This window comes from Haliaeetus leucocephalus, unplaced genomic scaffold (assembly GCF_000737465.1).
Source record: "Haliaeetus leucocephalus isolate CR32 unplaced genomic scaffold, Haliaeetus_leucocephalus-4.0 Scaffold330, whole genome shotgun sequence".
Taxonomy (NCBI): domain Eukaryota; kingdom Metazoa; phylum Chordata; class Aves; order Accipitriformes; family Accipitridae; genus Haliaeetus; species Haliaeetus leucocephalus.
The window spans coordinates 23,312-50,891 of record NW_010972766.1 but is presented as its reverse complement, the minus strand read 5'-3'; the positions used below and the strand labels follow the sequence as shown (position 1 = coordinate 50,891).

General features: G+C 49.8%; 2 protein-coding genes across 2 annotated transcripts in view; one reads left to right on the top strand and one right to left on the bottom strand.

The window, feature by feature from the left end:
- Positions 1-1,425: 1,425 nt before the first annotated feature.
- Positions 1,426-23,378, bottom strand: LOC104834292 (IgGFc-binding protein-like). Its single transcript, XM_010571482.1, has 17 exons — positions 23,342-23,378; positions 23,184-23,219; positions 22,690-22,820; positions 21,907-22,188; positions 20,697-20,834; positions 19,857-19,991; positions 19,488-19,688; positions 13,758-15,081; positions 12,550-12,866; positions 11,571-11,901; positions 10,943-11,183; positions 7,059-7,413; positions 6,210-6,783; positions 5,432-5,631; positions 4,356-4,736; positions 3,866-4,152; positions 1,426-1,483 (listed from the first exon to the last, which is right to left on the bottom strand). Exons 1-17 carry the CDS (start codon positions 23,376-23,378, stop codon positions 1,426-1,428), a joined length of 5,028 nt encoding a protein of 1,675 aa, XP_010569784.1.
- A 4,093-nt stretch (positions 23,379-27,471) lies between these two features.
- ZAN (zonadhesin) overlaps positions 27,472-27,580 on the top strand; it is a gene marked incomplete at its 3' end in the record, with an annotated part of 22,595 nt that continues 22,486 nt past the window's right edge. Inside the window, exon 1 of the mRNA XM_010571480.1 lies at positions 27,472-27,523. Within this exon, the coding sequence (XP_010569782.1) occupies positions 27,472-27,523 (52 nt within the window). The remainder of the gene's footprint in view (positions 27,524-27,580) is intronic.

Below are 27,580 nucleotides of genomic sequence, written 5' to 3'. Positions count from 1 at the left end.
ATTTGTTTTAATTGCTTTGGGATTTATTTTAATTAATTGCAGGGGGGTTTCTTCGACATTAATCCCTTCAGGATATTCCCCAGATTTCTCCGGTCGGGTGGGATCACACAAACTCCCTCATTATTGTGGGTTTCTCACGTCAAGTGAAATAATCCAGAAATCGAGCAGCTGCCAATGTCAGCATTTTCCTGCTGACTTGATGACAGGAAAATTTTCTGTGGAAATAGAATGACCTTGCATAGACTTTGCGGGAAACAGCCGAGTTGTGGGGGTTTTTTGTGTTTGGTTTTTTTTTTTTCTCTCTAATATGTTTAAAAAATGGAAGTATTGATGTATTATATTAAAAAAAAAAACCTGCCCAGAAAGAGGGACAGTGGGTGCACAGGGACGCGTGCACGTGGCTGCCGTCAACTTGAGCGAGTTTCTGCCTTCGACGAGCCCCAGAATTTACTTCTCGAGCAGGCAATTCTCGTTTTGACCCAAATTGTTCGTTACTCTTTATTTTTTTTTAATTACTCAGCCTATTGCGATCGCCCTGTGTGAAATAAAGCAAGACCTGGGCTTGTGTTTGTGTCGCCTCCGGAAAGGTTTAGTCCCCCCAGTAATTCAGCCGTACCCTCAAGTTGGAAATAATTTGGGGTATTTCACCATGGGAAATATGTCGGGGTGGAAAAATCACCGTGTTTCACCGTGTTGGGTGGGTTGTTTGACCGGGGAAGCCACGCTGGGTTGTTTGACCGTGGGAGACACGTCGGGTGACCTCTTTCCCCACGGCAAGACACATTTCACTGTGGGAAACCACAATGAGGTGTTTCCCTGGAAGAACAATGTTGGGGTGTTTCCCCACCAACAGTGGAAACAGAGAAGACAATTCCCATTTCCCCCCCCACCCCAGAATTTACAAAGCAAAAAAACCCCCCACAAACCCACGAGAAAAAAACTTTGTAAAAAGGGTTTATTGAATTACCCAACAGCAGGCAGCATTATACTGAAAACAGTCAAAGGGAATAGTGCATTTCTGGAGAAAAAAAGGCTAGGATTTGGGTCTGTGGATCTCAATTTTATGTTTATTTCAGCTTGAGGCATTTCTCTCGCTTTCCTTCAGGCCACTCCGGTGCAGATGGGTCATCTCGCCTTTGCCCTCTACCTGAAGTAGATCAGGTCTTTCAAATACACCTTTTTTTTCTCACTATTTGAGGCCAGATCAAGCGTTTCGCCCTTTTTTTTTGCAGGTATTTGAGGCCATGCCACCTGCTGCTGTAGGCGCCCATCATAGCTCAGTGCTGGTTTTCCTTCTGCGCTTGCAGAAACTCAACCTGAGATGCCGGTTTGTGCCTCGAGAGGCATGAAAACCTCCAAAGAAGTATTTACAAGAAGTGCGGGACATGGTCCTCTCGCGTCAGTCCCCCCCCCGCGTGGTTTCGCCTACTGCATAGGGTAGACGGGGGCTTCCACTTCCATCCGCACGAGGTTGGAGGCACGGCTGAAAGAGACGAAACATGGGCAGCCGTCAGGGCCCCCCCCTTTGAAGAGGAACCAACAGCCCTTCCTCACCCTCGTCATCGCAGAACGTTGCGTCTTCCCCTTCCCGAAAGGTGAGTTTTGCTCAGCGCCACCGTGTTTTTATGGGGCCGGTCTTGCCCTCGGGTGTGGGATTGCGCTCAAAAAATTTCCGAGCCTGGCGGCGTTGTTGGCTTCGTCTACCACGTCATGGATGTCGCCAAAAAATTGCAGTTACCTCCCCACCCACCACCCTGTCGTTGCGACTTTGTCCGATTTCCCTCGGGAGCATCCTCGTAGCCAGCAGCAGAGGGGAAGCAAGGGTTAAATGGTTGGGTTACGGCACGTTTTGGTGTTAGGCGGTGGTGGGGAGGTGCCGTGCAGGACAGGCAGAGCGATGCGGAGGGGCTGGGGAAGGTGGTGGAGCGAGGGGAAGGCGGTGGGGGCACCAGGGCGAGGTGTGCGGGGAAGCAAGCGGAAGGTGGAGGTGGAATGGACGTTGGGGAGATCTTCGTTGCCCTGTAGTGGTGGCTTTGGGGTTGCTCTGTGTTCAGTAAAAATGGCTCTGTAGTGGGCAAAATGGCTCTATACTAGGCAAAATGGCTCTAAATTGGTTCAGTAAAATGGCTCTAAATTGGGCAAAAAGGCTCTATAGTGGGCAAAATGGCTCTATATTGGTTCAGTAAGATGGCTCTATAGTGGGCAAAATGGCTCTATAGTGGGCAAAAAGGCTCTATATTGGTTCAGTAAGATGGCTCTATAGTGGGCAAAATGGCTCTATACTAGGCAAAATGGTTCTATATTGGGCAACATGGCTCTATAGTGGGCAAAAAGGCTCTATACTGGGGAAAATGGCTCTATATTGGGCAAAAAGGCTCTATAGTGGGCAAAATGGCTCTATATTGGTTCAGTAAAATGGCTCTAAATTGGTTCAGTAAAATGGCTCTAAATTGGGCAAAAAGGCTCTATAGTGAGCAAAATGGCTCTATAGTGGGCAAAATGGCTCTAAATTGGTTCAGTAAAATGGCTCTATAGTGGGCAAAACAGCTCTATATTGGTTCAGTAAATGGCTCTAAATTGGGCAAAATGGCTCTATAGTGGGCAAAACGGCTCTATATTGGGCAAAATGGCTCTTAATTGGGCAAAATGGCTCTAAATTGGTTCAGTAAAATGGCTCTATAGTGGGCAAAACGGCTCTATATTGGTTCAGTAAAATGGCTCTAAATTGGGCAAAAAGGCTCTATAGTGGGCAAAATGGCTCTATATTGGGGAAAATGGTTCTATATTGGTTCAGTAAAATGGCTCTGTAGTGGGAAAAATGGCTCTAAATTGGGCATAAAGGCTCTATATTAGGCAAAATAGTTATATTTGGCAAAAAGGCTCTATACTGGGGAAGATCACTCATTATTTGGCAAAATCACTCTGTTCAACAAGAGCAACTTATATTCAGCAAGAGCAACCTATATTCGGCAAGATCACCTTATATTCAGCACGATTGCTCTATATTTGTCATGATGGCCCTATATTCAGCTGGATCACGCTATATTCGGCAAGATTGCGCTGTATTTGGCAAGATTGCGCTGTATTTGGCAAGATTGCGCTGTATTTGGCAAGATCACCCTATATTTGCCAAAGTTGTCCTATATTCGGCAAAATGGCTCGGTATTTTGCAAGAAGGCCCTGTGTTCAGCAAGATTATTTTATATTGGGCAAAATTACCCTATATTCAGCAAGACCATTCTATACTTGGTGTAACCTATCTAAATTCAGCACTCACTCTATATTTGACTCTGCTTCTCATGGGGACAAACCCGAGCAGCTTAGCGAAGTAGAAGGCATCCCATGAGACACCAAAGAACTATTTTTTTTTTTCAGCTTGATCTTGGCTCAGTTTTTCTTTCTACAGAGAAAACTTCCCCGGGTGTCGTGATTTTGGTCGACAGCCGTTTCGTACGGGATGGCCGACATCGAAGCTAAGGCTTCGGGTGTCTACTCCTCATACGCGTCTAAGTCTGGCCCATGCTGAGGCGCCAGAAACCCCCAATTATTCAGGTAATTAATTAGGGAGGGTCGAACAAACTAAGCCTTATCCAACCGTGGGGCTGCAGGAGCATTTGTAGTGTGAGATGTGACAGCAAAGAAGGACAAGAGTCACTTACCAGAATAATTTCCTTGGGTTTGTGTGTGTCAGTCACTGTGGATGAAACCAAAGAAGATGGAGAAGTCCTTTCCGGATGCCGCCTAAGCCCAACCCGTCGATGCCCCACGGAGGTTGTTCCCTACCCTCTTGCTTGCCCAGGCTTAAAAAAATATCAACCCATGGTTTGGTTTGGGAGGGGGTGGTGGGTCTTTTGGGGTCACTCACCATCCCGCAAAATCCCTGGCTTTCCAGGCATCGACAACCTCTGCGATGTTCCTCACGGTCCGGCCATCAGGCAGCTTCAGGTCATCGCTGGGGTCGCCATTGAAGTTGCCACAGGGAGCGCAGAGTCGGTTGACCAAGGAGGCCCCTACGGTCACCGTCACCTCCCCGTTGGGGCTGAAGACCACATCCATCCCTGACGTATGGGAGACGGTGATGTTCCCCGCCACCGCGCTCAAGGAGATGGCATCGGACACCGCAGTTGGAAGGCGGGTGAAAAGACCATTCACCTGCAGCGAGGCAAAACGCCAAAAATGGGTTAAAAATATCCAAGACCGCCCCGTAAAAATAGTACGGCACAAAGTTATCGTTGGGTTGAACGCCTAAGAGCGACAAAGGGAAGAGGAGATAAATCCCACCCCAATTCCACGTCTTAATTGAATTACTCGACTTGCTCATCCGCAAGGGTTGCCCGTCCCCTACCTCGACTTACCCACACCTCCATGTTGTTATTCACAGTGATGAAAGCTTCGCGGAAGAAGATGAAGACGGCCACGGCAGCCGGGATGCTGTCATCCCGGCACTCGCTGACATCCACCACCACCTTGAACCAGTTGGGCGACTGCTCGTCGCAAAGGGCGGCGACTTTGTAGGTGCCGCTGGCCAGGAGCTTTCCACCGGCGCCATCAAACGTGGTCAAGGTGGCCCCCGGGGAGACCCGGCACTGACCTTCCCGCCTGACGCACTGCTGTACCCCGTCCCGCGTGGCACAGACCTCGTCCGGCGGACACCGTATGTCCTCACAAACGAGTCCCTGGGAGAGGTGGCAATTGCATTTCTTGGAGCAGTTGCTGGAGATGATGGTCTCGCCCGCCTGGAAAGGAAAGGCTCAGAGGTTAATCCACATGGACAGCATCTCCAAATTTGGGGAGGAATTTCCCACCTTCAAGCAGGGAAGAAATCCCAGAGAGAGGAAGAAAAACCATGAGGTGGATTTGGTGGAATTTGTGAAACTCAGTGGACTGATTGTCCTTTTTCCCCTGGTCCAGCACAGCAAAATGCGCATTTTAGGATGTTATTAACTGCATTATTTTAGACGTGTGTCCTTAAAATGAAGTCGCAACCCACCTCATTGAAGGTCGAGTCCCAAAACCGGTTACATTGACTAAGCGGGACAACCAACCTCATCAAAGACGGAATCCCCAAACCCAGTCCATCATCTAGATGGGACAACCAACCTCACCAAATGAGTCCCCAAACCTGTTGCATCATCTAGATGGGACAGCCTACCTCACTGAAGATTGAGACCCAAAGTTAGTTGCATCAACTCAATGGGACGACCCAACTCCTCATCAAAGATTGAGGCCACAAACCAGTTCCATCAATGGGACGACCCAACTCCTCATCAAAGATTGAGGCCACAAACCAGTTCCATCATCTAGTTAGGACAACCCACCTCATTAGAAGACCGAATTGCCAAACCAGTTGCATCACCCAGATGGGACAACCCACCCCACATTCCTTCCTCAACCTGATTTCCACCAAAACTGCCTCGATGGTCAACCTTACCTTGAAATACCGTCCCTGGTGCATGCAGCCGCACTGCTCCAGGGACACGCAGGCTTCTCCATCGAAGAGGTAACCGTCATCGCACTGGCAGCCCTCAAAGCACGTCCAGCTACATGGGGCTGGCACGGATAGGCTGGCGCAGGTGAAGTCACAGGTACGGGTGCAGAGCTCATAGTGACTATGCGGCGGGCAGGAGAGGGCTGGAAAAAGAAAAAAAAAAGAGAGAAGTACCATTATTACCCCCCCCAAAAATTATGACCATTTTTCCCGCACCCAGTGGAGCATCCCCATGGCTGACCAATGGTCTTGGGCATCTCTGATGGCTCCAAAAGGTGTTAAGCCAATTGAATCCCGCTTTTAACATCCAAGTTAAAGCATCTGTGTAGCACTAAGCACCTCGAGGCAAAGTAGAGGGATGTCCATCTCGAACTCATTGGAGTTTTGGAGGTGGGAAGCTGGAATTTCTTTCTTCCAGGGGGTTTTGCGTGGGAAATAGGTGATTGAAGCCCCAAATTGAGCTTTTCAGGGGGAGGTTTAAAAATAATTTCTGGGCTATTTGATAGATTTTGGGAGGGAGTTAAGCAAAAAGCAGCCTTGAGTGATATTACACAGGTCATTCGTATGTCGTCTTGGTCCAGACAGTGAAGGTGAGTTTGCCTCAAAAGCAGGAAATTGCAAGCGTGGCAAAAGTGGAGGATTTTTTTCAGGGGGAAAAACGTGACTTTGGAGGAAAACAGGAGCTGAAGTGGCTCCACGGAGTTTATTCCAGAGCACTTACGGCAAAAAGTGGTCGTTCTCCACCTGCCGATCTCGGCCCCAGCGGCTTGGCAAGCGGCGACGTAGGCTTGGAGGCTTTGGCACAGGATGTCCTGCGCGCCGTTGGCGGCGCAGACGTCATGGACGCAATGGTTGAAATACTCCACCGGGCTCACCCGTGGGTGACAAGACCCAAAAGGTCCCGCCGGATCCCGGATGAGCCCACAGGAATCGCCGGCGCCGTAGGGAGCGGCGTCGGCGGCGTCGCACGCGGGGCAAGCCTTGCCGTGGCAGCCGTCGGTACACGCTCGGTCCTTCACCGGCGTCTTCCAGGAGGTAACGAATTCCTCGGTGCTCTGCGCCAGGGAACCGCCGGGCAGCTGGAAATCGTCACCGGGGTCCCCGTTGTAGTTGCCCCCCAGTCCGCACACGCGACCCCGGTAGGAGTCGGGGATGGTGACGAGGAGGTAGGTGGCCGCGTTGTAGAGGAGCCGGAGCCCAGCGGCCGACTGGAGGACGACGTTGTTGCCTTCTTGGCCGATCCGTAGCTTCTTGTCCTCCGTCACCAGCGGCAGCGTGTAGCGCTCCCCGTCCACCTGGGATGGGCACAAAGGATGGGGAGGGGTTTGCACGCATGCGTGCGCCAGGGAGGTTTGGCACGCACGCGCGCACCAGGGGATGTCGCACCAGCGGACACAGACATCCCGAATTCTGGATCGGCGGATTTTGCATGCATGCACCGGGCAAGTTTGCATGCGTGCACCGGGCGGTTTTGCATGCACGCATGCACCGAAGGATTTTGGACACGAGGGATTTTGCACGGATGACCGCGCCGAGGGATTTCGCCCGCGCGAGACCCCTCCCAACTTACCGTCACCTCCCACTTCTTTCCCCTCTCCATGCCGACCGTGTACCCGTGGATGGAGATGACCACCTTCTTCATCAGCGCCACGTTACCCCGACCGCCCACGTCGTGCTCCAAAACCACCGAAAAATTCGTCAGCCGCCGCTCCGGCTTGCAGACCCGCGCCAAGACGTAGGTGCAGGAGCCCTGGAGGTCGAAGGCTCTCCCGTCGAACGTCACATAGTGCGGGTCGCCGGAGACCACCAACCGCCCGTAACCGGCGGGGTAACACCCCAGCACCCCGTCCTCTACTCGACACTCCTCGTGGGCGCTGCAGAAGACCTCCTCGCACTCCACCGCCCCGTTGGCTTTGCAACGGCACCTCTCCCGGCACGAGGCGTAGAAATCCTCCCCCTTCTTGTAGTAGCGGTCCCGGTGCTCGCAACCGCACTCGCCCGCCGGCACGCATTCGTCGCCGCTGAGGACGAAGCCCCCGTCGCAGAAGCAACCTTCGGTGCACGGCACCGACGCGCAGCCCTCGGGGGGGACGGCTCGGACCCGGCACGTGGCCGGGCAGCTGCTGCCGCAGAGCTCGTAGTGAGAATGAGGGGGGCAGGAGGGACCTGCGTGAAACGGAGGAGAAAAATTAGGGAGCCCAGCTTGGATTTGCGGCTGGAAGCGTCAGGGTGAGTATTTCCATCGTTGCAATGGAGTTTGGGGGGGGCAGGTGCAAGCAAGTCCTTGGTGGGGGACCATCAGTATCACTCTGGAGGGTGAAGGGGATTTATTTTGCATTCCCTTTCCTTGCATTAATAAAATACGTGGCGGGCGATGGGGATTTATTTTGCATTCCCCTTCCTTGCATTAATAAAATACGTGGCGGGCGATGGGGATTTATTTTGCATTCCCCTTCCTTGCATTAATAAAATACGTGGAGGGCGATGGGCATTTATTTTGCATTCCCCTTCCTTACATTAATAAAATACGTGGCAGGCGATGGGGATTTATTTTGTATTCCCCTTCCTTGCACTAATAAAATATGTGGTGGGTAACAAGGATTTATTTTGCATTCCCTTTCCTTGCATTAATAAAATACGTGGAGGGCGATGGGCATTTATTTTGCATTCCCCTTCCTTGCATTAATAAAATACGTGGAGGGCGATGGGCATTTATTTTGCATTCCCCTTCCTTGCATTAATAAAATACGTGGCAGGCAATAGGGATTTATTTTGCATTCCCTTTCCTTGCATGAAGGAGGAACGCGGAGGGCAATACTGATTTATTTTGCTCTATTGCATGAAGGAGGAACAAATTTTGCTTTGGAGATGAGTTGGAGGAAATTTTCCCCCCTCCGTATTTGCATCTAAACTCATCATTTGGCCTCGGGGCTGTAGAGGGAGAGGATAAAATATTTTTTTCTGGAAGGAATGGTTGAAAACGGGGCAGATAAATCCTATTTTTTCATCAGCCCAAAGCCTAGGGTGCAAATTCGAACAATTCTTGAGTGGTTGAGCATCAATATCGCTCTGAAGAGCGACGGGGACTGACTTTGCATTCCCCTTCCTTGCATCAAGGAAGAATCTGGAAGGCAATGGGGATTTATTTCACACCGTTGCGTGAAGGAAGGAATTAATTTTGCTTTGGAACCAAGTTGGAGAGGATTTCCCCACATCCATATTTGCATGTTAACTCATCGTTTGGCCTTGGTGCTGGGGAGGGAGAGGATAAGCTAATTGCATCGCAAGGCGATGTTGGACAAAAGGGCAAATAAACCCAATTTTGGAAGCGTTTTGTGTTTCCATTGGCTCTAAGCAAAGCCAAGAGCGGGCAGTTGGGCTCAAAAACTTATTTTTATGGCCAAGCGTGGGGGGTGGGGGTGGTGGGAATCCCCTTCTGGCCCCGCTCACCGCAGAAGGGCGGCGTCCTCCACTGCTCCACGTTGACGCCACGGCTCTGGCATTCCGTCACGTAGGCGGCGATGGCTTTGCACAAAGTGTCCCGGTGGCCTTTGTAGTGGCAGGCGTCGAAAGCGCAATCCTCAAGGAAAGGCGTGGGGTCGATGACGTCATGGCAAGCCCGGAAGGGCCCCCCGGTTTTGGCGATCACCCCGCAATAGCCGTCGCCGCGGTAGAGCTCTTTCCGCTTCTCGTCGCACACCGGGCAATCCCCCACGCAACCGGCCGAGCAACCGGGGACGTCTCCCACCTTCCAGCTATCGGCCAACTGGATTTCATCCGCCGCCCGTTTACCGTCGCGGGTGATGAAGTCGTCGCCGGCGTCGCGGTTGGCGTTGCCGCAGAGGCCGCAGACGGCGCCGGCGTAGTCTTCGGGGAGGATGACGCGGGCGTAGCTGTACCAGTCGAAGCTCACCCGCATGCCGAAGGCGGTGCGGGCGAAGCCGTGGACGCCGCTGTGGTAGAGCTCGAACTGGTCCTTCTGGGTGAACGGGAGCTCCACGAAGATGCCGTTGACCTGGAGAAGGTGGAGGGGGCGGCGGTGGCACCGTTAGCCAACGGCTCACGCAACCCGCTCGAGTTTTGGGGCGGTTTGGGGGTTTTTTTGCAAAACCTTTCGCGCGGGGAAGATTTCCGTGCAAGTGCGAATCAGTTGAGATTTGGGCATTTTTGCAAAACCCTTTGCACGGGGAGAATTTCCAGGCAAATTCGAATTAGTCAAGTTTGGGGTGGTATTGGTCAACACTTTGCGTAGGGAGAATTTCTGGACAAAACGCAAATTGCTTGAGATTTGGGGGTTTCTGCAAAACCCATGGATTTCCAGGCAAATGCAAATTACTCAGGATTTGGGTGTTTCTGTAAAACCAATGCAAATCCCTTGAGATTTGGGCATTTTTGCAAACCCCTTTGCACGGGGAGGATTTCTGGGCAAATTCAAATCAGTCGAGTTTGGGGTGTTTTAGGTCAACACTTCATATGAGGAGAATTTCCATAAAAAATGCAAATCGCTTGAGATTCAGGTGTTTCTGCAAAAACCTTTCGCATGAAGAGGATTTCCAGGCGTAGGGTTCTATATTAAGTGGAAAATATTATTGTTCAGCGAGAGAAATACAGGAAAAGTTGTAGCTAACCCTTTTGTGCAACACTTTGGCTAAAACGAGGCAGGAATTGGACCTTTCCCAAATTAATTGAGTCAGTCTGCAGCTGTCAGGAAGAAAGGAAATATAAACTCAGAAAGCCTCGTGGGAGCAAAAAAAGGAAGCCGAAGACGTCAAGCAAAGTGGATGCTTTTGAATGTGGAAGTATTTTTGCTATTATTCATGGATATTTTTCACTCGCTTAGTCTGCCAGAGCGAAAATTGGCTGTTTCTAGGACACCATAAACAAATTGTAGGTTGATTTTTTTTCTTTTTTTTTATACGAACTTCTTTAAGTGTTTAAAAATAAGGTGTTTAAATCCAAACTAGCTGCTCAGGGCTCCCTCTGGAGATGGCAGACAGAAACCGATGCTTCCACAGCGGTGCGCATGAGGAAAAAAAGGGCGATTTGGGGGGAAAACATAGCAAATAAGCAGTTTAGATGCAAGCTGCACGAGGTCCTACCTTGACCTTGCGCGGATGCTCCTGGCTCATGCTGATGACGTTGCCGTAGACCTCCAACGTGACGGCTTTGGTGAAGGACACGGCTTTGCTGCCCCGGTTGTTGTTCTCCACCTTGACGGTGAAGGGGACCAGTTTGGGGTCCTGGGTGCAGAGGGCCGCGAACTGGTAGATGCAAGTCCCTTGGAAGTCGTATTTCAACCCGTCGAAGGTCGTGTAGTGAGGGTCGCCCGTCCCGATGCAGGTAAAATACTTGTTCGCCTGGCACTTGGGGACGCCGTCAACCGTGACGCATTTCTCGTGGGCTTTGCACCCAGCCTTCTTGCAAGCCACCTTCCCCCCTGCCTCGCATCGGCACCGGCTCTGGCAACTCCCGTCCTCCCAAAATTCCTCCCTGACCTTGTAGGACCGACCGTTGTGGAAACAACCGCAGGTCTCCACCGGGACGCAGGAGTCGTTGTGGAGGACGAAGCCCTCGTTGCACCGGCAGCCGGCCGTGCACGGCTCGCCGCAGGACGCGGGGGCTTTGGGGTCGGTGCAGGTGGGGGGGCACGCCGTGCCGCAGGCTTCGAAGTGGCTGTTTTGGGGGCATTTCTGAGCTGTGGGAGAAGAAGGTCTCAAAAAAAAGGGCAACACAAGGGATGAGCTCAGCGCTTTCCTTAGAGGGACGTCAGGCTCCTACGTTGGGTCAGTTGATGTCCAAAAGTGATTCAGACTCACCGAGACCCCGTGGACGTGGCCCTCAGGAACCTGCCCCCCATAATTTTGTGTGTTACGGACATCTGAAGTCAGATAAGGTGCATTTTGGGGTGGTTTGGCATGAAAAGAGCAACACAATCCTTCCCCAATGTTGGTTAAGTTGACGCCTACAAGCATCAACTTGGTGGGCTGGGCAGCAGCTCTCAGGCACCCGTGGCCAGATCCCTGTGTGGATCCCCTTCTTTTTCCCCCCAAAATGCTTAGGGACCCCTTCCATCTGAACTCACCGCAGCCTGCTGTGTCCTGCAGCGTCTCCTGGTCTTCACAATCATCTTGGCAGGAGGGATCTCGCCAGCTCTCAGCCCAATCCTCCACGCTGGAAGCCTGAGCTCCATCAGAAAGTGTCACCTCGTCCTCCGAGTCCTCGTTGAAGTTGCCGCAGAGTCCACAGGTGCCCCCAAAATAACTGCTGGGCACCGCCACCATTATGGCCCAGTCTTCATCGTAGGTCACCTGCAGCCCAAAATCCGTTTGCAGGATGGTCCGACCCTCGTTTTGGGAGATCTGGATCTTCCCCGCTTCCAGGGTGGCTGGTAGGTTGGTGGGTTTGTTGTTGACCTTGGGGGAAAGGAGAAAAAGAAGGATTAAATCTCATCGGGGGGTGGCTTTGCTGAGAGTTCACAACCCCCAAAAAGCATCTAGGTACAGTCAGAAAGAGAAATTTCTTTCAGGAAGAAGCAATTATCAGCATAAACCAGCCATTTTGCTGTAGATACGCAATAGGCTTTAGCGGGAAAAGATCAAACCCCAAATGTGTCATGGGAAAACCATCTCCTTCAAATTCTGAGCTTAAAATCTCGTTTATGTTAAGACCACTGAACTCTACGGCTGGGAGAAACCTCGTCTAACCTTGTAAAATGGACTTTCGGCTCGCTTAGACTCCCTTTTTGTGGTAGATCTCCATGGCTAGCACACCCCATGGATAAATCCAGGCTTACAGTAGAGTTGCACCCTTAAAATTGCCTTTTCCTTGATGCTAACCAAAAAGCAAGCATGCTTTAATTAAAGACACCTCGAGTCGTGTGCAAAGTACCCTCTCCTTTGCCACGTCTTGATTTGTAACGCAAAATTTCCCAATACTCCGTGGTTTCTGTGCTTCTCCTCATTTTTTAATTTCAGCCTCGCCCGCCACAATGTTTTATCCGCTTCCACTTGGCACAAAAGGCTTTCTCCAGAATAACGCTGCCACGGCCTGGAAAAACCTACCTGGATTTTACCTCCCTCTCCGATGTGGATGGAGATGTTGTAGGAGTACACGTAGATGTGGGTCAACCACTCCTTCAAATCGCCTTCGCTCTTCTTCTCCTCCACGACGAACGGCACCAGGGTGGGATCGTTGCCGCAATACTTGGCGATGGTGTAGGTGCAACCGCCCCGGATGTCCACGGTCATCCCGTCGAAGGTGTGGTATTGCAGGGACTGCGACCCCATGCAGGTTCCCATGTAGTCGTGCACGCACACCGCCTCCCCCTTCTCCATCTTGCACGTCTCCTTCGCGCGGCATTGGACGAGCTGGCAGGGATCTGGAAAAAAATCACACAATGATTATTTGGACATCTGGGTTGATCGCTTGAGGCTCTTTTCATTGACTGTTTAATTACAGATGATTGATTTACAGATAATTTATAGATTAAAATTTATCCCGGGTGGGTTTAGCCACCTTAAGCTTAGACTTGGAACATCTGGATTGATCGCTTGAGGCTCCTTTCATTGATTGTTTAATTACAGCTGATTGATTTACTGATTAAAATTTATCCTGGGTGGGTTTATCCACCTTAAGCTTAGACTTGAACATCTGGGTTGATCACTTGAGGCTCCTTTCATTGACTGTTTAATTACAGATGATTGATTTACAGATAATTTATAGATTAAAATTTATCCCAGGTGGGTTTAGCCACCTTAAGCTTAGACTTGAACATCGGGGTTGATCACTTGAGGCTCCTTTCATTGATTGTTTAATTACAGCTGATTGATTTACTGATTAAAATTTATCCTGGGTGGGTTTATCCACCTTAAGCTTAGACTTGAACATCTTGGTTGAACACTTGAAGCTCCTTTCATTGATTGTTTAATTATAGATTATTTCTTTATAGGTTATTGATAGATGCTATATTTATAGAAGTAATAGCCTTTCCTAAAATGGGCCAAAGCCATGTTGGATTAATTACCCCCTTTTAGACCCGCCTATCCTTGTGCTCCACGACAAAATCTTGAGTTTCAGCTCAAAACAGCTAATTTTAGATACTTTTCTAGATGCGAGCTCCGCGTTTATCAGCTACAGAGATGGAAAGGGGATGTTATAGGCACCCGGCTCGGAGGACAAAATTTTGACTCCTAAAAATGCGTGGGTTTGCCTTGCAGGAGGGAAGCAAAAAGGGGGTTAAAGGGGCTGGAGGTGGCCACGGGACACTCACCGCTGTCGCAAACAGCTGCCGACCCGTAGGCTTTTTGCTCCCGAATCCCTACGCTGAGCAATCCAAAGGGAGACGTCTTGTGCTCCACCGTATGGACGGCAAAATGACCGCCCAAACTCTGCCCGGCCCACGAGTAATCGGTGCCCGGGACAGGTTTCCACGCGACGTTTCTCAACGGCGTTTTGTTGAGCATCAACCCGGATGTCTCCGAGGTTTTGGCGATCAGCAGGGCGTAATTATCGTAACCCTCCAGGGCAAAGATTTTGTAGGAGTGGCAGTAGCTGGAGACATCTGGGATGGTCATAAAAAACGGGTCGTAAAAGATGGCATCTTTATTACCTCCGTCGGCAAAAAAAATGACCTGGATGCCAGCGTTGGCAGAGAGGTACAAGGTATTTAAGGCTTGGAGTCCGTAGAGCGTTGACCGGCTGGGCCGTAGCTCCCGAACGGACTTGGTCACCCCGTGTTGAGACTCCACTCGCGTCGGCTGGGAGGTGGAGACGTAGACGATGTCAGACTGAGTCTCGAAAGGCAACGGCGGCACGATGAAGGTGGTGCCCCAGCTGGAAAGAGGTTGGAGCTGCTCCACCAAATGGTCGCAGTGGGCGAACCTGGCCAAGCAAGTGTGGCCAGTGAAGACGGCTACGGGTTTTTGCGCCACGATCCTCGTGCCGGACATATCAGATGGGCTTTGGAGCTGGGCTGCTTGGAAGGGCTCCAGTCTGATGGAGAGAACTGAGCCCCGGGGGTAAGACCGGCCTTGGTAGGTCACCGCGGCTTTGAGGTGGACGTCAACCACGGTGGGCTCGTCCCAGGCGGCCACCACGAACTCGCCATAGCGGTCGGTGCCCACGTTGGGTGTCACGACATGGTACTCTGTGCCCCAGTTGTGCACCGGGTAGACCACGGCTGAGTCAACCGAGGTGGGTTTCTCATTGACCATCACCAAGGAGATGGCGTTGTTGGCCCTCACCACCACGGTGTTGTCAAAGGTTTTACTTCCCACCATCTCCGCTTGAGGTGGGACCTTCACCAGGATGGTTTGGCCTGTGGTCACCTGCACCGTCATCCTCAAGCCCGGCTTCTTCATGGAGATGGTGACAGACGTGAAGGGCGAATAACCTGTGATGAGCAGCTTGAAGTCGCTGTTGAGGGTCTGCTGCAAACCGTTTTGCATGTAGGCCACCACAAAGTCTTCCCCCAGGTGATGTGGAGCCGACGCAGCGACGTTGAGCAAGTAAAAAACACCTAGAAAAGCCCGAGGAAGAGGAGAATTTGCCATCAGTGCCTTCATCATCCATAAAGTCGGATTGGGCAACCCTAGCTGGGGACCAAGACTCAAGTTGGGGTTGAGGTGGCACCCGATTTAATCTTGGAGGATAAGGAATAGCGATGTGGTGGGCTATTGATTTGACGGGATATTGTTTTGGAGAAATAACCATTTTAGTTAACATTGATTTGATGGACTCTTGATTTGATGGACTCTTGATTTGATGGACTATTGATTTGATGGACTATTGATTTGATGGGATATTATTTTGGAGAAATAACCATTTTAATTAACATTGATTTGATGGGCTATTGATTTGACGGACTCTTGATTTGATGGACTATTGATTTGATGGGATATTATTTTGGAGAAATAACCATTTTAATTAACATTGATTTGATGGACTCTTGATTTGATGGACTCTTGATTTGATGGGATATTATTTTGGAGAAATAACCATTTTAATTAACATTGATTTGATGGACTCTTCATTTGGTGGACTCTTGATTTGGTGGACTATTGATTTGATGGGATATTATTTTGGAGAAATAACCATTTTAATTAACATTGATTTGATGGGCTATTGATTTGATGGACTATTTGACGGACTTGATTTGATGGCTTATCAAGTTGGAGAAATACGGTCTGTCAATTTGAAAAAATATTGAATTGAAGAAATTATTTTGAAGGAGTATCGATGGAGAGGACTATCAATTTGAAGAAATAGCAATTTGAAGAAATAGCAATTAATTCCCCGGGCAAAAGATGAGCTTTTGGGGTGCGAAATATGGCCTCTTGGACTGGAAAAATCTTATTTTGAGGCAATTCATGTTTTTTGGGGGGTGAATTTTACAGGTTATGATGCATTTCTCCATCCTGTTTGAACTCACCCCATAACACGACGGTCCAGACCCGCAGAGGCACGTCAACTTTTCCCCGGCCCGGGTTGCCATCCATGGCTGCATGAAGGTAAGAAAAAGATCAAATTCTCTGGTTTGTTTTTGTTTTTTTTTAAAATTGCATTTCTGTTTGCCCATGGCCCAAAATTCTGAGGTTTATTGCACTTGCACATGTCCCAAAATTTAACATTTTATTCCATTCGAATTCGCACGCATCCCCCAAAAATCTGTGGGTTTTGCCCTTGCACTCATCCACAAAGTAAGTGTTTTATTGCACTTGCCCCAAAATTCTAGTTTTTGCACTCACACTCACCCCCCAAAATCTGTTTTTTTCACTCATACTCATCCCCAGAGTCATTATTTTATTGCACTTACACCTGTCCCCAAATCTGCTTTTTTGGGGGACATTTACACGTGTCCTCCCCCATCCAAGGACCGCCCCCCCCCCCATCACTTCACATCTCCATGGAAACCGACCCAGGATAATAGATTTGGGTCCTCAAATTTTTAAAAAATTCAACTCCCCTCTGAGCATATTTGCTTTTTCCCCCTTTCCTCCCTCTTTTTTACCTGTTTCCCCACTTCCTCCCCTTTTCCCTTTTTTCCTTTTCCCTCTTTTCCTTTTTACCCTTTCCTCTCTTTTTCTTCCCCCCTTTCCTCCTTTTTCCCATTTTCCCTTTTCCCCCCTTTTCCCTTGTTTATTTTGCCCTATTTTTCCCTTTTCTCTCTTTCCCCCCAAATCCCCTTTTTCCCCCAAATCCCCTTTTTCTCCTTTTCCTCCTTTTTCCCTTTCCCATTCTTCCTCTTTTTCCCTATTTCCCTTGTTTATTTTTTGCCCCATTTTTCCCTTTTCTCTCTTCCCCTCCCAAATCCCCTCTTTTTTCTCTTTTTCCTACTTTTTCCTTTTCCCTTTCTTCCCTCTTTTTCCCTTTCCTCCCCTTTTCCCCTCTTTTTCTTCCCCTTCCTCCCCATTTCCCCCCCCAGTATCCCCCCAGAAATGGTCAAATTCAGCTACTACCATGAAAAAAACCAAGGCTGGGGGGATATTTGAGGAATTTCCAGACGTACTTTCACACTTCACGCTCTTTTCTGGAAAGAAATATATTTATTTTTATATATATTTAACCTTACCTGCCTCTGGTTTTTATCCGGGCCCCAAAATCTCTGTTTTTGTCCTCAAATCCTCGATGCAAATGCCAAAAGCAACGCCGGGGCAGGCGACTGCTGCTTCTCCCTTTATAATTTTTTGCAGAAAAGGGGAAAAAAAAAAAGACAAATACAGACAGCCCCAGGGGACCGACCCACCCAGCGCTTTGACATCATTTTTGGCGAGAAAAAAAGGTGAAAATGGGGAGGAAAACATTGTTTTGATTAAAGCTGGGCCAGGGGTTGATGCAAATGGCAAAAAAGGTCTGAATTACTAAATAGGGATTTTTTTATTTTTTGCCGGTGTGGTTGAAATTGCCCCAAAATTACAAGCGGGGGCGAGGGGTACAAAAGGGTGGGGATATTTTTCTGCAGAAATGGGGTGCGTTAATGGGCCAAAAAAAGGCAAAATAAAGGAAAAAGAGGGGGAGGAGGGAGGGTTTTTTTCAAAAAAAGTCCCTTTTGGGGGATGACGAATAGGGCCGGGGTGGGGGGGGGGGGGGGGGGAGGTTGTGTGTTGTGTTGTGTCGGAGCGTGTTGTGAGTGCGACATTTTGGGGGTGTTTGTGCCAAATTGTGTGTTGTGTGTGTTGTGTTGTGTCGGAGTGTGTTGTGGGTGTGACATTTTGGGGGTGTTTGTGCCAAGTTGTGTGTGTTGTGTCATGTAAGAGCATGGGGGGGGGGTGTTGTGTGTTGTGCGTTTGTGTGTTGTGCACATGCGTGCACACCTCGTGTGCGTTGAGTGTTGTGTTGCACATGTGTGTTGTGTTGCGCATGTGTTGTGTTGCACATGTGTTGTGTGGTATGCAGATGTGCGTTGTGCACATGTGGCCACGCGTAGCGAGCGTCGCGTTGTGTGCACACATGTTGTGCACGCCGTGTGCACACCTAGTGAGTGTCGAGTGTTGAGTTGCACACATAGGTTGCGCACGTGGTCACACCTAGTGTGCCCTCCTAGGCTGTGTTGACGTGTTGTGTTGCACGTGTGTTGTGTGTAGCGCACATATGTGCACACTTCGTGTGTTGAGTGTTGTGTTGCACACGTGTTGCGTTGCACACGTGTTGCGTGGTGTGCAAATGTGTGTTGTGCACATGCACACACCTAGTGTGCGTTGTGTTGTGTTGTTGCACGCACGTGATGTGTGTAGTGCACGTGTGTGCACACCTAGTGTGTTGACATGTGTTGCACATGTGTCATGTGTAGTGCATGCGTGTTGAGAGTTGTGTTGCACGCACGTGTTGTGTGTAGTGCACGTGTGCGTTGACGTGCAAAGGTGTGTCATGGACATTAGCGTGTAGCGTGTTGTGTGTGCACGCGTGTTCTGCTGCGCACGCTAGCGTGTTGTGGGCACCCCAAGTGTCGTGTGCAGCGTGCACGTGTCGTGCACTTGTGCGTTGTGCAAAAACACTTTCTCTTTAGGGAAAAAAATTCCCCTTTATGGAAAAATATTCCTCTTTAGGGAAAAAATCCCAAATTTGTGGGGTTTTAGGTGATTTTTTTTCCCGTAAAATTTGTATTTTTTGCCAAAATTAGTCACTTGGGCTCTTGGTGCAATCCTGACCTCACATCCCTACAGGAAAATGCCCATAAATGGGAGAAAAAATCCAGGATTATTACAAATAAAATGATCCCAGAGCATTTGGAAATAGTTTTTTGGCATTGTCTGCAAAAGAGGGAGAAAAAATCATAAATGCATGACACAGAGTACAAGAAATTATTAAGTTGTGCATGGAGCACAAAAAAATCATGCACACCGGCAAAAAACATATTTCATGCACATAGAGTGCAAAAAAATCATAAATCTGTGCTCATAGAGGGCAAAAAATGATAAATTTATGCACACAGAGGGCAAAACCCAGCCATTTGTGCACACAGAGGGAAAAAAAATCATAAATTCGTGCAAGCAGAAAGCAAAACTTCATAAATCTGTACAGCTCAAATAAAAAAAATCATAAATTCACACACACAGAGGCAAAAAACCCATAAATATATGCACAGAGTGAAAAAAGTAATGAATTCATGCACAGAGGGCAATAAATCATAAATTTGTGCACACAGACATAAAAAAATCATAAACGCACGGAGAGATGTAAAAAAATCATAAATTTGTGCCCACAGAGCACAAAAAAAATCACAAATTCATGAAGAGACGGGCAAAGAAAATCATAAATTTATGCCTGCAGAGGGCAAAAAGTCATAAAAGCATGCGTGATGTTAAAAAAAAATAAATCATAAATTCATGGACACAGAGGGCAATAAATCATTAATTTGTGTATACAGACAACCGCCCCATATATTCGTGTATGCAAAAGGCTAAAAATCATAAATTCATGCACATACAGTGCAAAAAAAAAAAAAATTAATGCACAAAGAGGCCAAAAAAAAAGATGAATTGATGCACGCCTGGCCCAAAACCTCCTCAAAGCGCACGGCCACGCGTGAGAAATGAAGACGACGCAGGAGCCGCCATGTCTCAGCTGCAATTTTATTGCTCCCGTATCCCAATTTTATCGCTCGACGCGTCCCGCTGGGCGACCTCGTCCTCCGCGTGTGATGGGGGATGATGGGGACGGGGACGACGGGGACGGTCCTTCCGCCTCGGACGCTTTGATTTATCTGCGGGGAGAAACCAAGAACTCAAGAGGAGGAAACGCTTTTCCGAGCAATTCTCAAATTCTCCCTTTTTTTTTTTCTTTTTTTAGGTTTCCACCCCAAAACCCCAACCTACAACCAGCAGTTGTTGCTGTTGGCGACCTCGGGCACCTCCGTGGGGACACCCGTCACCTTAAAGTTATCGACTTGGAAGACCCAACGCCCTGGGACGTTGACGTTGGAGGTCTTGGTGATGTTGATGATGGCATCAGTCTGGGAGCCAGGGATGTTGTAGAAATTGGTTTCATCTCCGCTGTTGAAGCCGGCCTGGAAAAGGGGTCAAAATGGAGGATTCAGAGGGTTAAACCCACCCAGGAGTGGGACAACCTCTTACTGTTGGCGGTGGTGTCCCCAAAAAAACCGTTACGAGCCAACCTCCAATCTTCAGGGAACCTGGTGGTGTCCCCCCAAAATGTTACGGGCCAACCTCCGATCTTCAACATTCTCGTCACCAAAAAGTGTCGGGGCCAACCTCCGACCTTTGGTGAACCTGATGTCATCCCCAAAACCACAACAGGCCAACCTCCTACCTTCGGCAAACCTCGCGTTGTCCTCCCAAAAATGTCACGGGCCGATCTCTGACCTTCATCATCTTTGTCCCCAGAAGACGATATGGGACAACCTCCTACTATGAGTGAACCTGGTGTTTTCCCCCCAAAATATTGTGGCTCACCATCCTAGCATTGACATTGTTGTCCCCCAAAATGGTAGAGGACGACTTCCAGTCTCGGATGAACTTGGTGGCGTCCCCCAAAACCATTATGGGCCAACCTATCTTCGGTATCGTCTTCTACCAAAAAAATTACGGGCCAAAGTCCTACCTGCAGTGTTTTTTTCCCCAAAAATGTTGTGGGCCAAAGTCCTTCCTTCAGCAAATCTGGTGTTATCTCAAAAAAACATTACCGGTCAACGTCCTCCCCCATTCCTCAGCTTGTCCCTTTTCCCTCTGCTTTTTCCTTCAACCCCACGTACGTGGGCCGGGGTGCCTCCGAGACCTGTTTCAGCGTCACCGTCACTTGCCGCCCCGGTAGTCCACTGGATATCCCAATAGTTGAGGATGATGAAGGACGTCTTGGTGTCGGTGGTCAGGATGGCTTGGAAGGTGTTGCCCTGCAAAAAGGAAGGAGGAGATGACACTGTCAGTGGTGGGATGAGCAGGTAGGGATGGGATTTGACCCTGAGGGCTGCACGGGGGTGTAGACTTTTTGCCCGGAGCTGTGCAAGGAAGCTCTCTTGGTGAGGTATGGCCCAATCAGGTTGGTTTTTTGGTTTCTACCTTCAGACGAGTACTTTTGGTGCTCTACCACAACCTCTTTCTCGGCATGAGGTGGCCAGAGGAACAGTGTAGTGGAAAAACTGGCTTTCAACACAGAAAAAAAATGTGAATTAATTGGGGAGTAAAAGTTTGGATGTGATGTCTGGATGACTAAGGGTAGTTGGGGAGCTCCATGGGGTTTGTGTATCCATGCAGGGCTGGCAGGTAGGACAGAGGGACCAGAGGACACACGCTCACCTCCAAAGTCACGAAGGCACATGAATGGGTGGCAAGGACCAGTGGCTGGGTCATGAAGGCCAACGAATGGGTCGTGAAGGCCAGGAACGGAACGTGAAGGCCAAGAAAGAGGTCACAAACGCCATCAAATAGGTTGTAAAGCCAACAAATGGGTCATGAGACCAACAAATAGATTGCAAAGGCCAACAAGTGGGTCATGAAGGCCAATGAGTGGGTCGCAAAGGTCAACGAGTGGGTCGTGAAGGCCAACAAGTGGGTCGTGAAGGCCAACAAGTGGGTCGTGAAGGCCAACGAGTGGGTCGTGAAGGCCAACGAATGGAATGTGAGGCCAACAAAAGGGTTGCAGGGCCAGCAAATGGGTCATAAGGACAAGAAGTGGGTCACGAAAGCCAATGAGCAGGTCATAAGGCCAACACATGGGTTGCGAGAGCAAACGAATGGGTTGCGAAGGTCAACCAATTGAGCACCTGCAGCGGAGCTCTGGTTTCGGCTTCTCTAGATCTTCAGCCACCGAATCGGTGATGGATTTGAGGCCATGATTCGCTTTGCTCTCCAAAACGCACCCGCCTGTGGCCACGTGCTTGTCTCTGCACCTAGTCAGGGCGGGATTAACTAATTTTTCATGCGTGTGACCTTATCTGGCCATCAAGTCATGACCGTGGCCCTTACCTTATTGGTGGTAGAGCCGTAGTAGGCCACGTGGTCCCAGGTGGCCACGAAAGCCCACGTGGCCGTGTAAGGGATCTTGGGGAAGTATTGGTTGATGTCCTTGGTGATGCGTGCCAGCAGCGTCGGGTCAGTGGTCTCTCGGTAGAAGACATCCCCTCCCCTCACGTTGTCCACGTCCGCCCAGTATGGGGCCACGAAGGTGCGTCCATCGGCCAGGGGGAAGGGGTCGGGGGTGTATTGGTTGACCCGGGTGTCGAAGGAAATGACACCGTTGTTGTTCACCTGCAAAAGACACCGGGTCAAGCCCAGGGTGGCAGCAACCTATGTTGGAACCCTATCACGGGGTCAACGCCTTGACTTGGTTGTGGTACCCTGGAGATGGACACGGGATCCAGATGTGGTCTCACCACTGACTTCTGCATTTCTACGACCATATCGGAGGTGTTTAGGTCGTTATTGCATCTACAGCTCTGGCAAAACGAGGGGTGGGGTATAACAACCTCAACTTGGCCATGGACCTCCCAACCACTGCTCCGGAAGGGCGTGGTTCTCCTCCCAAGACCCACCAACCATACGAGGATGCTTTGATGCACCAGAAAAAAAACAACCAACAAAAAAACCTGCTATTAAGGCAACCACGTCAACCCCATGGACGGATAGATTTTTGTTGAGGGGCAAGTGACAAAATGGACTGGAAAAGGGAGCAAAAAAAAACCCAAAAGGGGAGTGAAATCGGAAAATGGAGAGACACGCAAGGAAGAAGTGGAATTTTGGCTCACGTACGTAAAGGGATCGGTACTCCTTGCCGTAGAAGGTGAAGGGCACGGCGAGGGAGACCTTCTTTGATGACCCATCGTCAAGTTTGGGGTTCTTCTGGTCGTGCTGCTCCGGACCGTAGGGGTAGAGCAGGGATGCTGCGGGAAGGCAGAGGCTGAGGTATTGGGGACCTCATGCATTTTGGGGTGAAGCCTGCCAGATTTGGGATTCCTGATTTTAAACGGGACCGCTTTGCACCAAATTACCTAAAAATGGCGTTGACTTCTCTTGGGTGCCCAACGGTTGGGGTGACAGCGGGGCTGAAGGGAATTGCCCCATGGGAATTGCACAGGGTACAGATTTGAGGACAAACGGGGCAAAAAATAGAATGTTTGATTTTCATATACCCACGACGTAGCCACGAGGAAGCTCTGCTCCCTTCCCGCTTCCCAAACTAAACGACGCCATTTTGGGTGGAAATAGCATGTATTAATGCAAGACCCTGCACCCCAAATACCCACCTTTTTCCTGCGCCGGTTGGACGTTCATCACAGCTCCTGGAAAAGAGATGGGAGGCAGAATATTAACCCAGGAACAACCATCGCCCGTGAGTTTTCCATCTAGCAGCATCCTCAGAAAAAAACTGTATTTTTTTTAAATTTTTTTTTTTCAAACCTACCTAACATCAGGAGCAGAAAAGCGACAGAGGGCTTCATCCCAGCTCTTGCAAAATTGTCAAAAATCTGTAAAAATTAAAAAAAACCCAAACAAACACCCAACAAACTGATGAAGCAGCCCAACGATGTTCCGGAGGTGAAAGGGTTCTCATTAAAATACCACCCGACCTCTTTTTACGGCATTTTTGCCCCATGCCGTGCTGGGGTTGAATTATTTTGACCATTTTTTAAAGAAGTGCATGCCTAGGAAAGTTTTTCTTTTCATTGCTGACCGAAAGTTGGGAAAAAAACAGATTTCCCGAGTGTATTTTAACCCTTTTTTGCCTCAACCTGGGGACCGAACCCAGGGGTCTTGCCTATGGGAATCACCCCCCGGAGCAAAGCTAGGCATAAATTGGAGGGGTTTTGGTAAAAAAAAAAAACCCAAAAAACCAAAAAAACCCACCTAGGTGTTTTCCTGGCTGGAAAAAGAGAAACTGAGGCAGGATAGAGGATGCACGATGCGAACGAGGTGATTTGCTGAGCACCCACGTGCGCATTTTGCAGAACAAACTCGGGATCTGGAGCAGGACAATCCTTTGCACTGAATTTTTTTTTTTTTTCCAGGAAAATTTCTGCTTGATTCGTGCGATTTTAAGCCAATTGAAGGGAGAGCGACTGCTCGCATCCGTGCAATTTAAGCAATTTCAAGCGAGAGGGTTTAAGGGAGCGACGGATGCTCGCAGCGGGGATAAAAATCTCTTACCTCGCTATCTCGCTGCGTCCTGATTTCCCTGGGAAAAAGTGGGAAGAGGAGAAAAGAGACACCGACACGAGCTCAGCCACCAAAAAATGGGTTTTCTGTTGCATCCTGCCCCTTCTTTTAACACGCAGCCCTCCTGCCCGCCCTCCGCCACGAAAAAAAAACCAAAACCCACCCCGTAAACACGGTGGAATCCTCCAACTTTCTGCCTATTAAAGCAAAGCGGATCCGTAATCCCCTCGAGGTTTCCGAAAAAGAAGATTTCGGGACACGGGAGACATTTGGCTCCTCCTGATGTTTCTTTTTTGGGTTTTTTTTTAACCCAGATAAGGTTTTGGCAAGGAGACACGCAGTTCCCAGGAATTCCCATAAGGGGAATAATTTCTGATGAATCTCCGAAAAAAAATAAAAAAACCCAGTTCCCCCCCCCTCGATCCCCCTGGAGGGAGCAAAAAGGGGGTCACTGGGCAAAACGTGTTTTGCGGGTGCGTCGTTTCCAGGGGGGGTTGATGAAATTTTGGGGGGGTCTCAGGGGTGGGGGGGGAAGAGTGAAAAGCTCGGAAGGGTGCTGGGGACGGCGTGCGGGCGGCAGGATTTATTCAGCTGGAGGCATTTGCAGCAGCAAAGGAATATTCAATAAGATTAGTGGGGATGGTTGTGGGTCCTGCACCCGTCGCAATGTCCCCTGTGGGTCCTGCACCAGTTGCAATGTCCCCTGTGGGTCCTGCACCCGTCGCAATGTCCCCTGTGGGTCCTGCACCCATTGCAACATCTCGTATGGATCCTGCACCCATCACAATTTTCCCTGTGGATCCTGCACCCATCAGAATGTCTCCTGTGGGTCCTGCACCCGTTGCAATGTCTCCTGTGGGTCCTGCACCCATTCTGACATCTTGTGTGGGTCCTGCACCCATCACAATGTCCCCTGTGGGTCCTGCACCAGTTGCAATGTCCCCTGTGGGTCCTGAACCCATTGCAATGTCTCCTGTGGGTCCTGCACCCATTCCAACAACTTGTCTGGGTCCTGCACCCATCGCAATGTCTCCTGTGGTTCCTGCACCCATTGCAACATCTTTTCTGGATCCTGCACCCATTGCAACATCCCCTGTGGGTCCTGCACCCATTGCAACATGTTGTATGGGTCCTGCACTCATCACAATTTCCCCTGTGGATCCTGCACCCATCAGAATGTCTCCTGTGGGTCCTGCACCCATGCAACATCCCCTGTGGGTCCTGCACCCGTCGCAATGTCCCCTGTGGGTCCTGCACCCATTCTGACATCTTGTGTGGGTCCTGCACCCATCACAATGTCCCCTGTGGGTCCTGCACCAGTTGCAATGTCCCCTGTGGGTCCTGAACCCATTGCAATGTCTCCTGTGGGTCCTGCACCCATTCCAACACCTTGTCTGGGTCCTGCACCCATCGCAATGTCTCCTGTGGTTCCTGCACCCATTGCAACATCTTTTCTGGATCCTGCACCCATTGCAACATCCCCTGTGGGTCCTGCACCCATTGCAACATCCCCTGTGGGTCCTGCACTCATCACAATTTCCCCTGTGGATCCTGCACCCATCAGAATGTCTCCTGTGGGTCCTGCACCCATGCAACATCCCCTGTGGGTCCTGCACCCGTCGCAATGTCCCCTGTGGGTCCTGCACCCATTCTGACATCTTGTGTGGGTCCTGCACCCATCACAATGTCCCCTGTGGGTCCTGCACCAGTTGCAATGTCCCCTGTGGGTCCTGAACCCATTGCAATGTCTCCTGTGGGTCCTGCACCCATTCCAACAACTTGTCTGGGTCCTGCACCCATCGCAATGTCTCCTGTGGTTCCTGCACCCATTGCAACATCTTTTCTGGATCCTGCACCCATTGCAACATCTTGTCTGGGTCCTGCACCCATTGCAACATCCCCTGTGGGTCCTGCACTCATCACAATTTCCCCTGTGGATCCTGCACCCATCAGAATGTCTCCTGTGGGTCCTGCACCCATTGCAACATCTTGTCTGGATCCTGCACCCATTGCAACATCCCCTGTGGGTCCTGCACCCTTCGCAATGTGTCCTGTGGGTCCTGTACCCATTCCGACATCTTGGATGGGTCCTGCACCCATTCTGACATCTTGTATGGGTCCTGCACCCATCACAATGTCCCCTGTGGGTCCTGCACCCATTCTGACATCTTGTGTGGATCCTGCACCCATTCCAACATCTCGTATGGGTCCTGCACCCGTTGCAATGTCCCCTGTGGGTCCTGCACCCATTCCGACATCTTGGATGGGTCCTGCACCCATTGCAACATCCTCAGCAGCCTTTTTGCAAGGAGAACGTCGCAGGCGAAGGAGACCAGCTGCACGTTTTCAAGTCCTGGCTCCCCAACGTGCACCAGAATCTCCAATTCTTTGGAACTCCGGGGCAGTTTCATAACCTGACCTCCTTGGGTCGTGCCAAGGCTTGGCAGTCCCTACCCCGTCCCATTCCACGAGATTCTGCTGAATCAGCTGAAATCAGCCCTTTTCGGAGCCAATTCCTTCTCCTGCTGCTCTCAGGGGGAGCTCTGCAAGGAGATTCTCAGGAAAACGCTGATAAGCCCCGTCTGGTTATAAAAAGGGAGAGTTTGGGACCAACCCTGCAGTTTTTTCTTCATCCATCCTCACGTGTCCATGGGCTTCGAGGAGAGACGCTGATCGGAGCCTGCCGGTAAGCGATGTGGGGTTGGGAAGGGTTTTCCTTTCCTTTTTTTTTTTTTCATTTTTTTTAATTGCATTTTACCTCATCCTTTCGGGCGTGAGCCCAGCTATGTCCCATCTAAGCAAAACAAGGTGTTGGTGATGCCTTCACCCACCAAGCAGGAGTCCCAGGTGGGTTAAATTGACTACAAAATTATTTTTAAAATTTTTTTAATCCCTCCCAAGCCCAGAGAGAGATGATTTAGATAAAACCCATCTTGTAAATCCCCGTTGGGTGCAACAACTTGGGTGGGAAACCCAACAGACGTTGAGCGACGGTTGGGGATTGGCAGCTCTGAGAACGTCCAAAAAGTGGAAGGAAGGGTTGTCCATGCTATTTGGCCCCTTTTTGACCCAAATTTGGGTGATTTTTGTGGGGGGAGATTTCATCCTCTGGAAGTTTTGTGGAAGGTTTTGATGGGAACGATGGGGTCGTTGAGGTGGCATCAAGAAGGGGGTTGAAGGGATTGTTGGGTTGGATACAGGGACAACTGGGGGGTCATTGGGTTGGGGGGGGGCGTCAAGCAGGATTCGACCCCAAGCGAGTTGCGAGAAATTTCCATCGGGTAGAAAAAAGTCTTTTTGGGCCAGTTTTGGGTCAAGTGGGGGGGGAAAAAAAGTACATTTTCATTTTTGGGGTGGTTTTGGTGTTTTTTTCCAGCGATGGCGATGGGCAGGATGTGGCGGCTCCCGGCTTGGCTGGCTCTCTTCTGTGGTGAGCAACAACCCAACCCTATTCCCCTCAAAAAAAAAAAAACAAAAAACCCACAAA

What these genes read in the sequence shown, in the direction of transcription:
- LOC104834292 (XM_010571482.1), bottom strand. Translation starts at nt 23,378, where the DNA reads ATGAAGCCCTCTGTCGCTTTTCTGCTCCTGATGTTAG. An exon ending in GAGAACGACCACTTTTTGCC is followed by an intron (nt 5,632 to 6,209) that starts GTAAGTGCTCTG and finishes TTCTTTTTCCAG; the next exon opens with CCCTCTCCTGCCCGCCGCAT. An exon ending in ATAACAACATGGAGGTGTGG is followed by an intron (nt 4,153 to 4,355) that starts GTAAGTCGAGGT and finishes GCCTCGCTGCAG; the next exon opens with GTGAATGGTCTTTTCACCCG.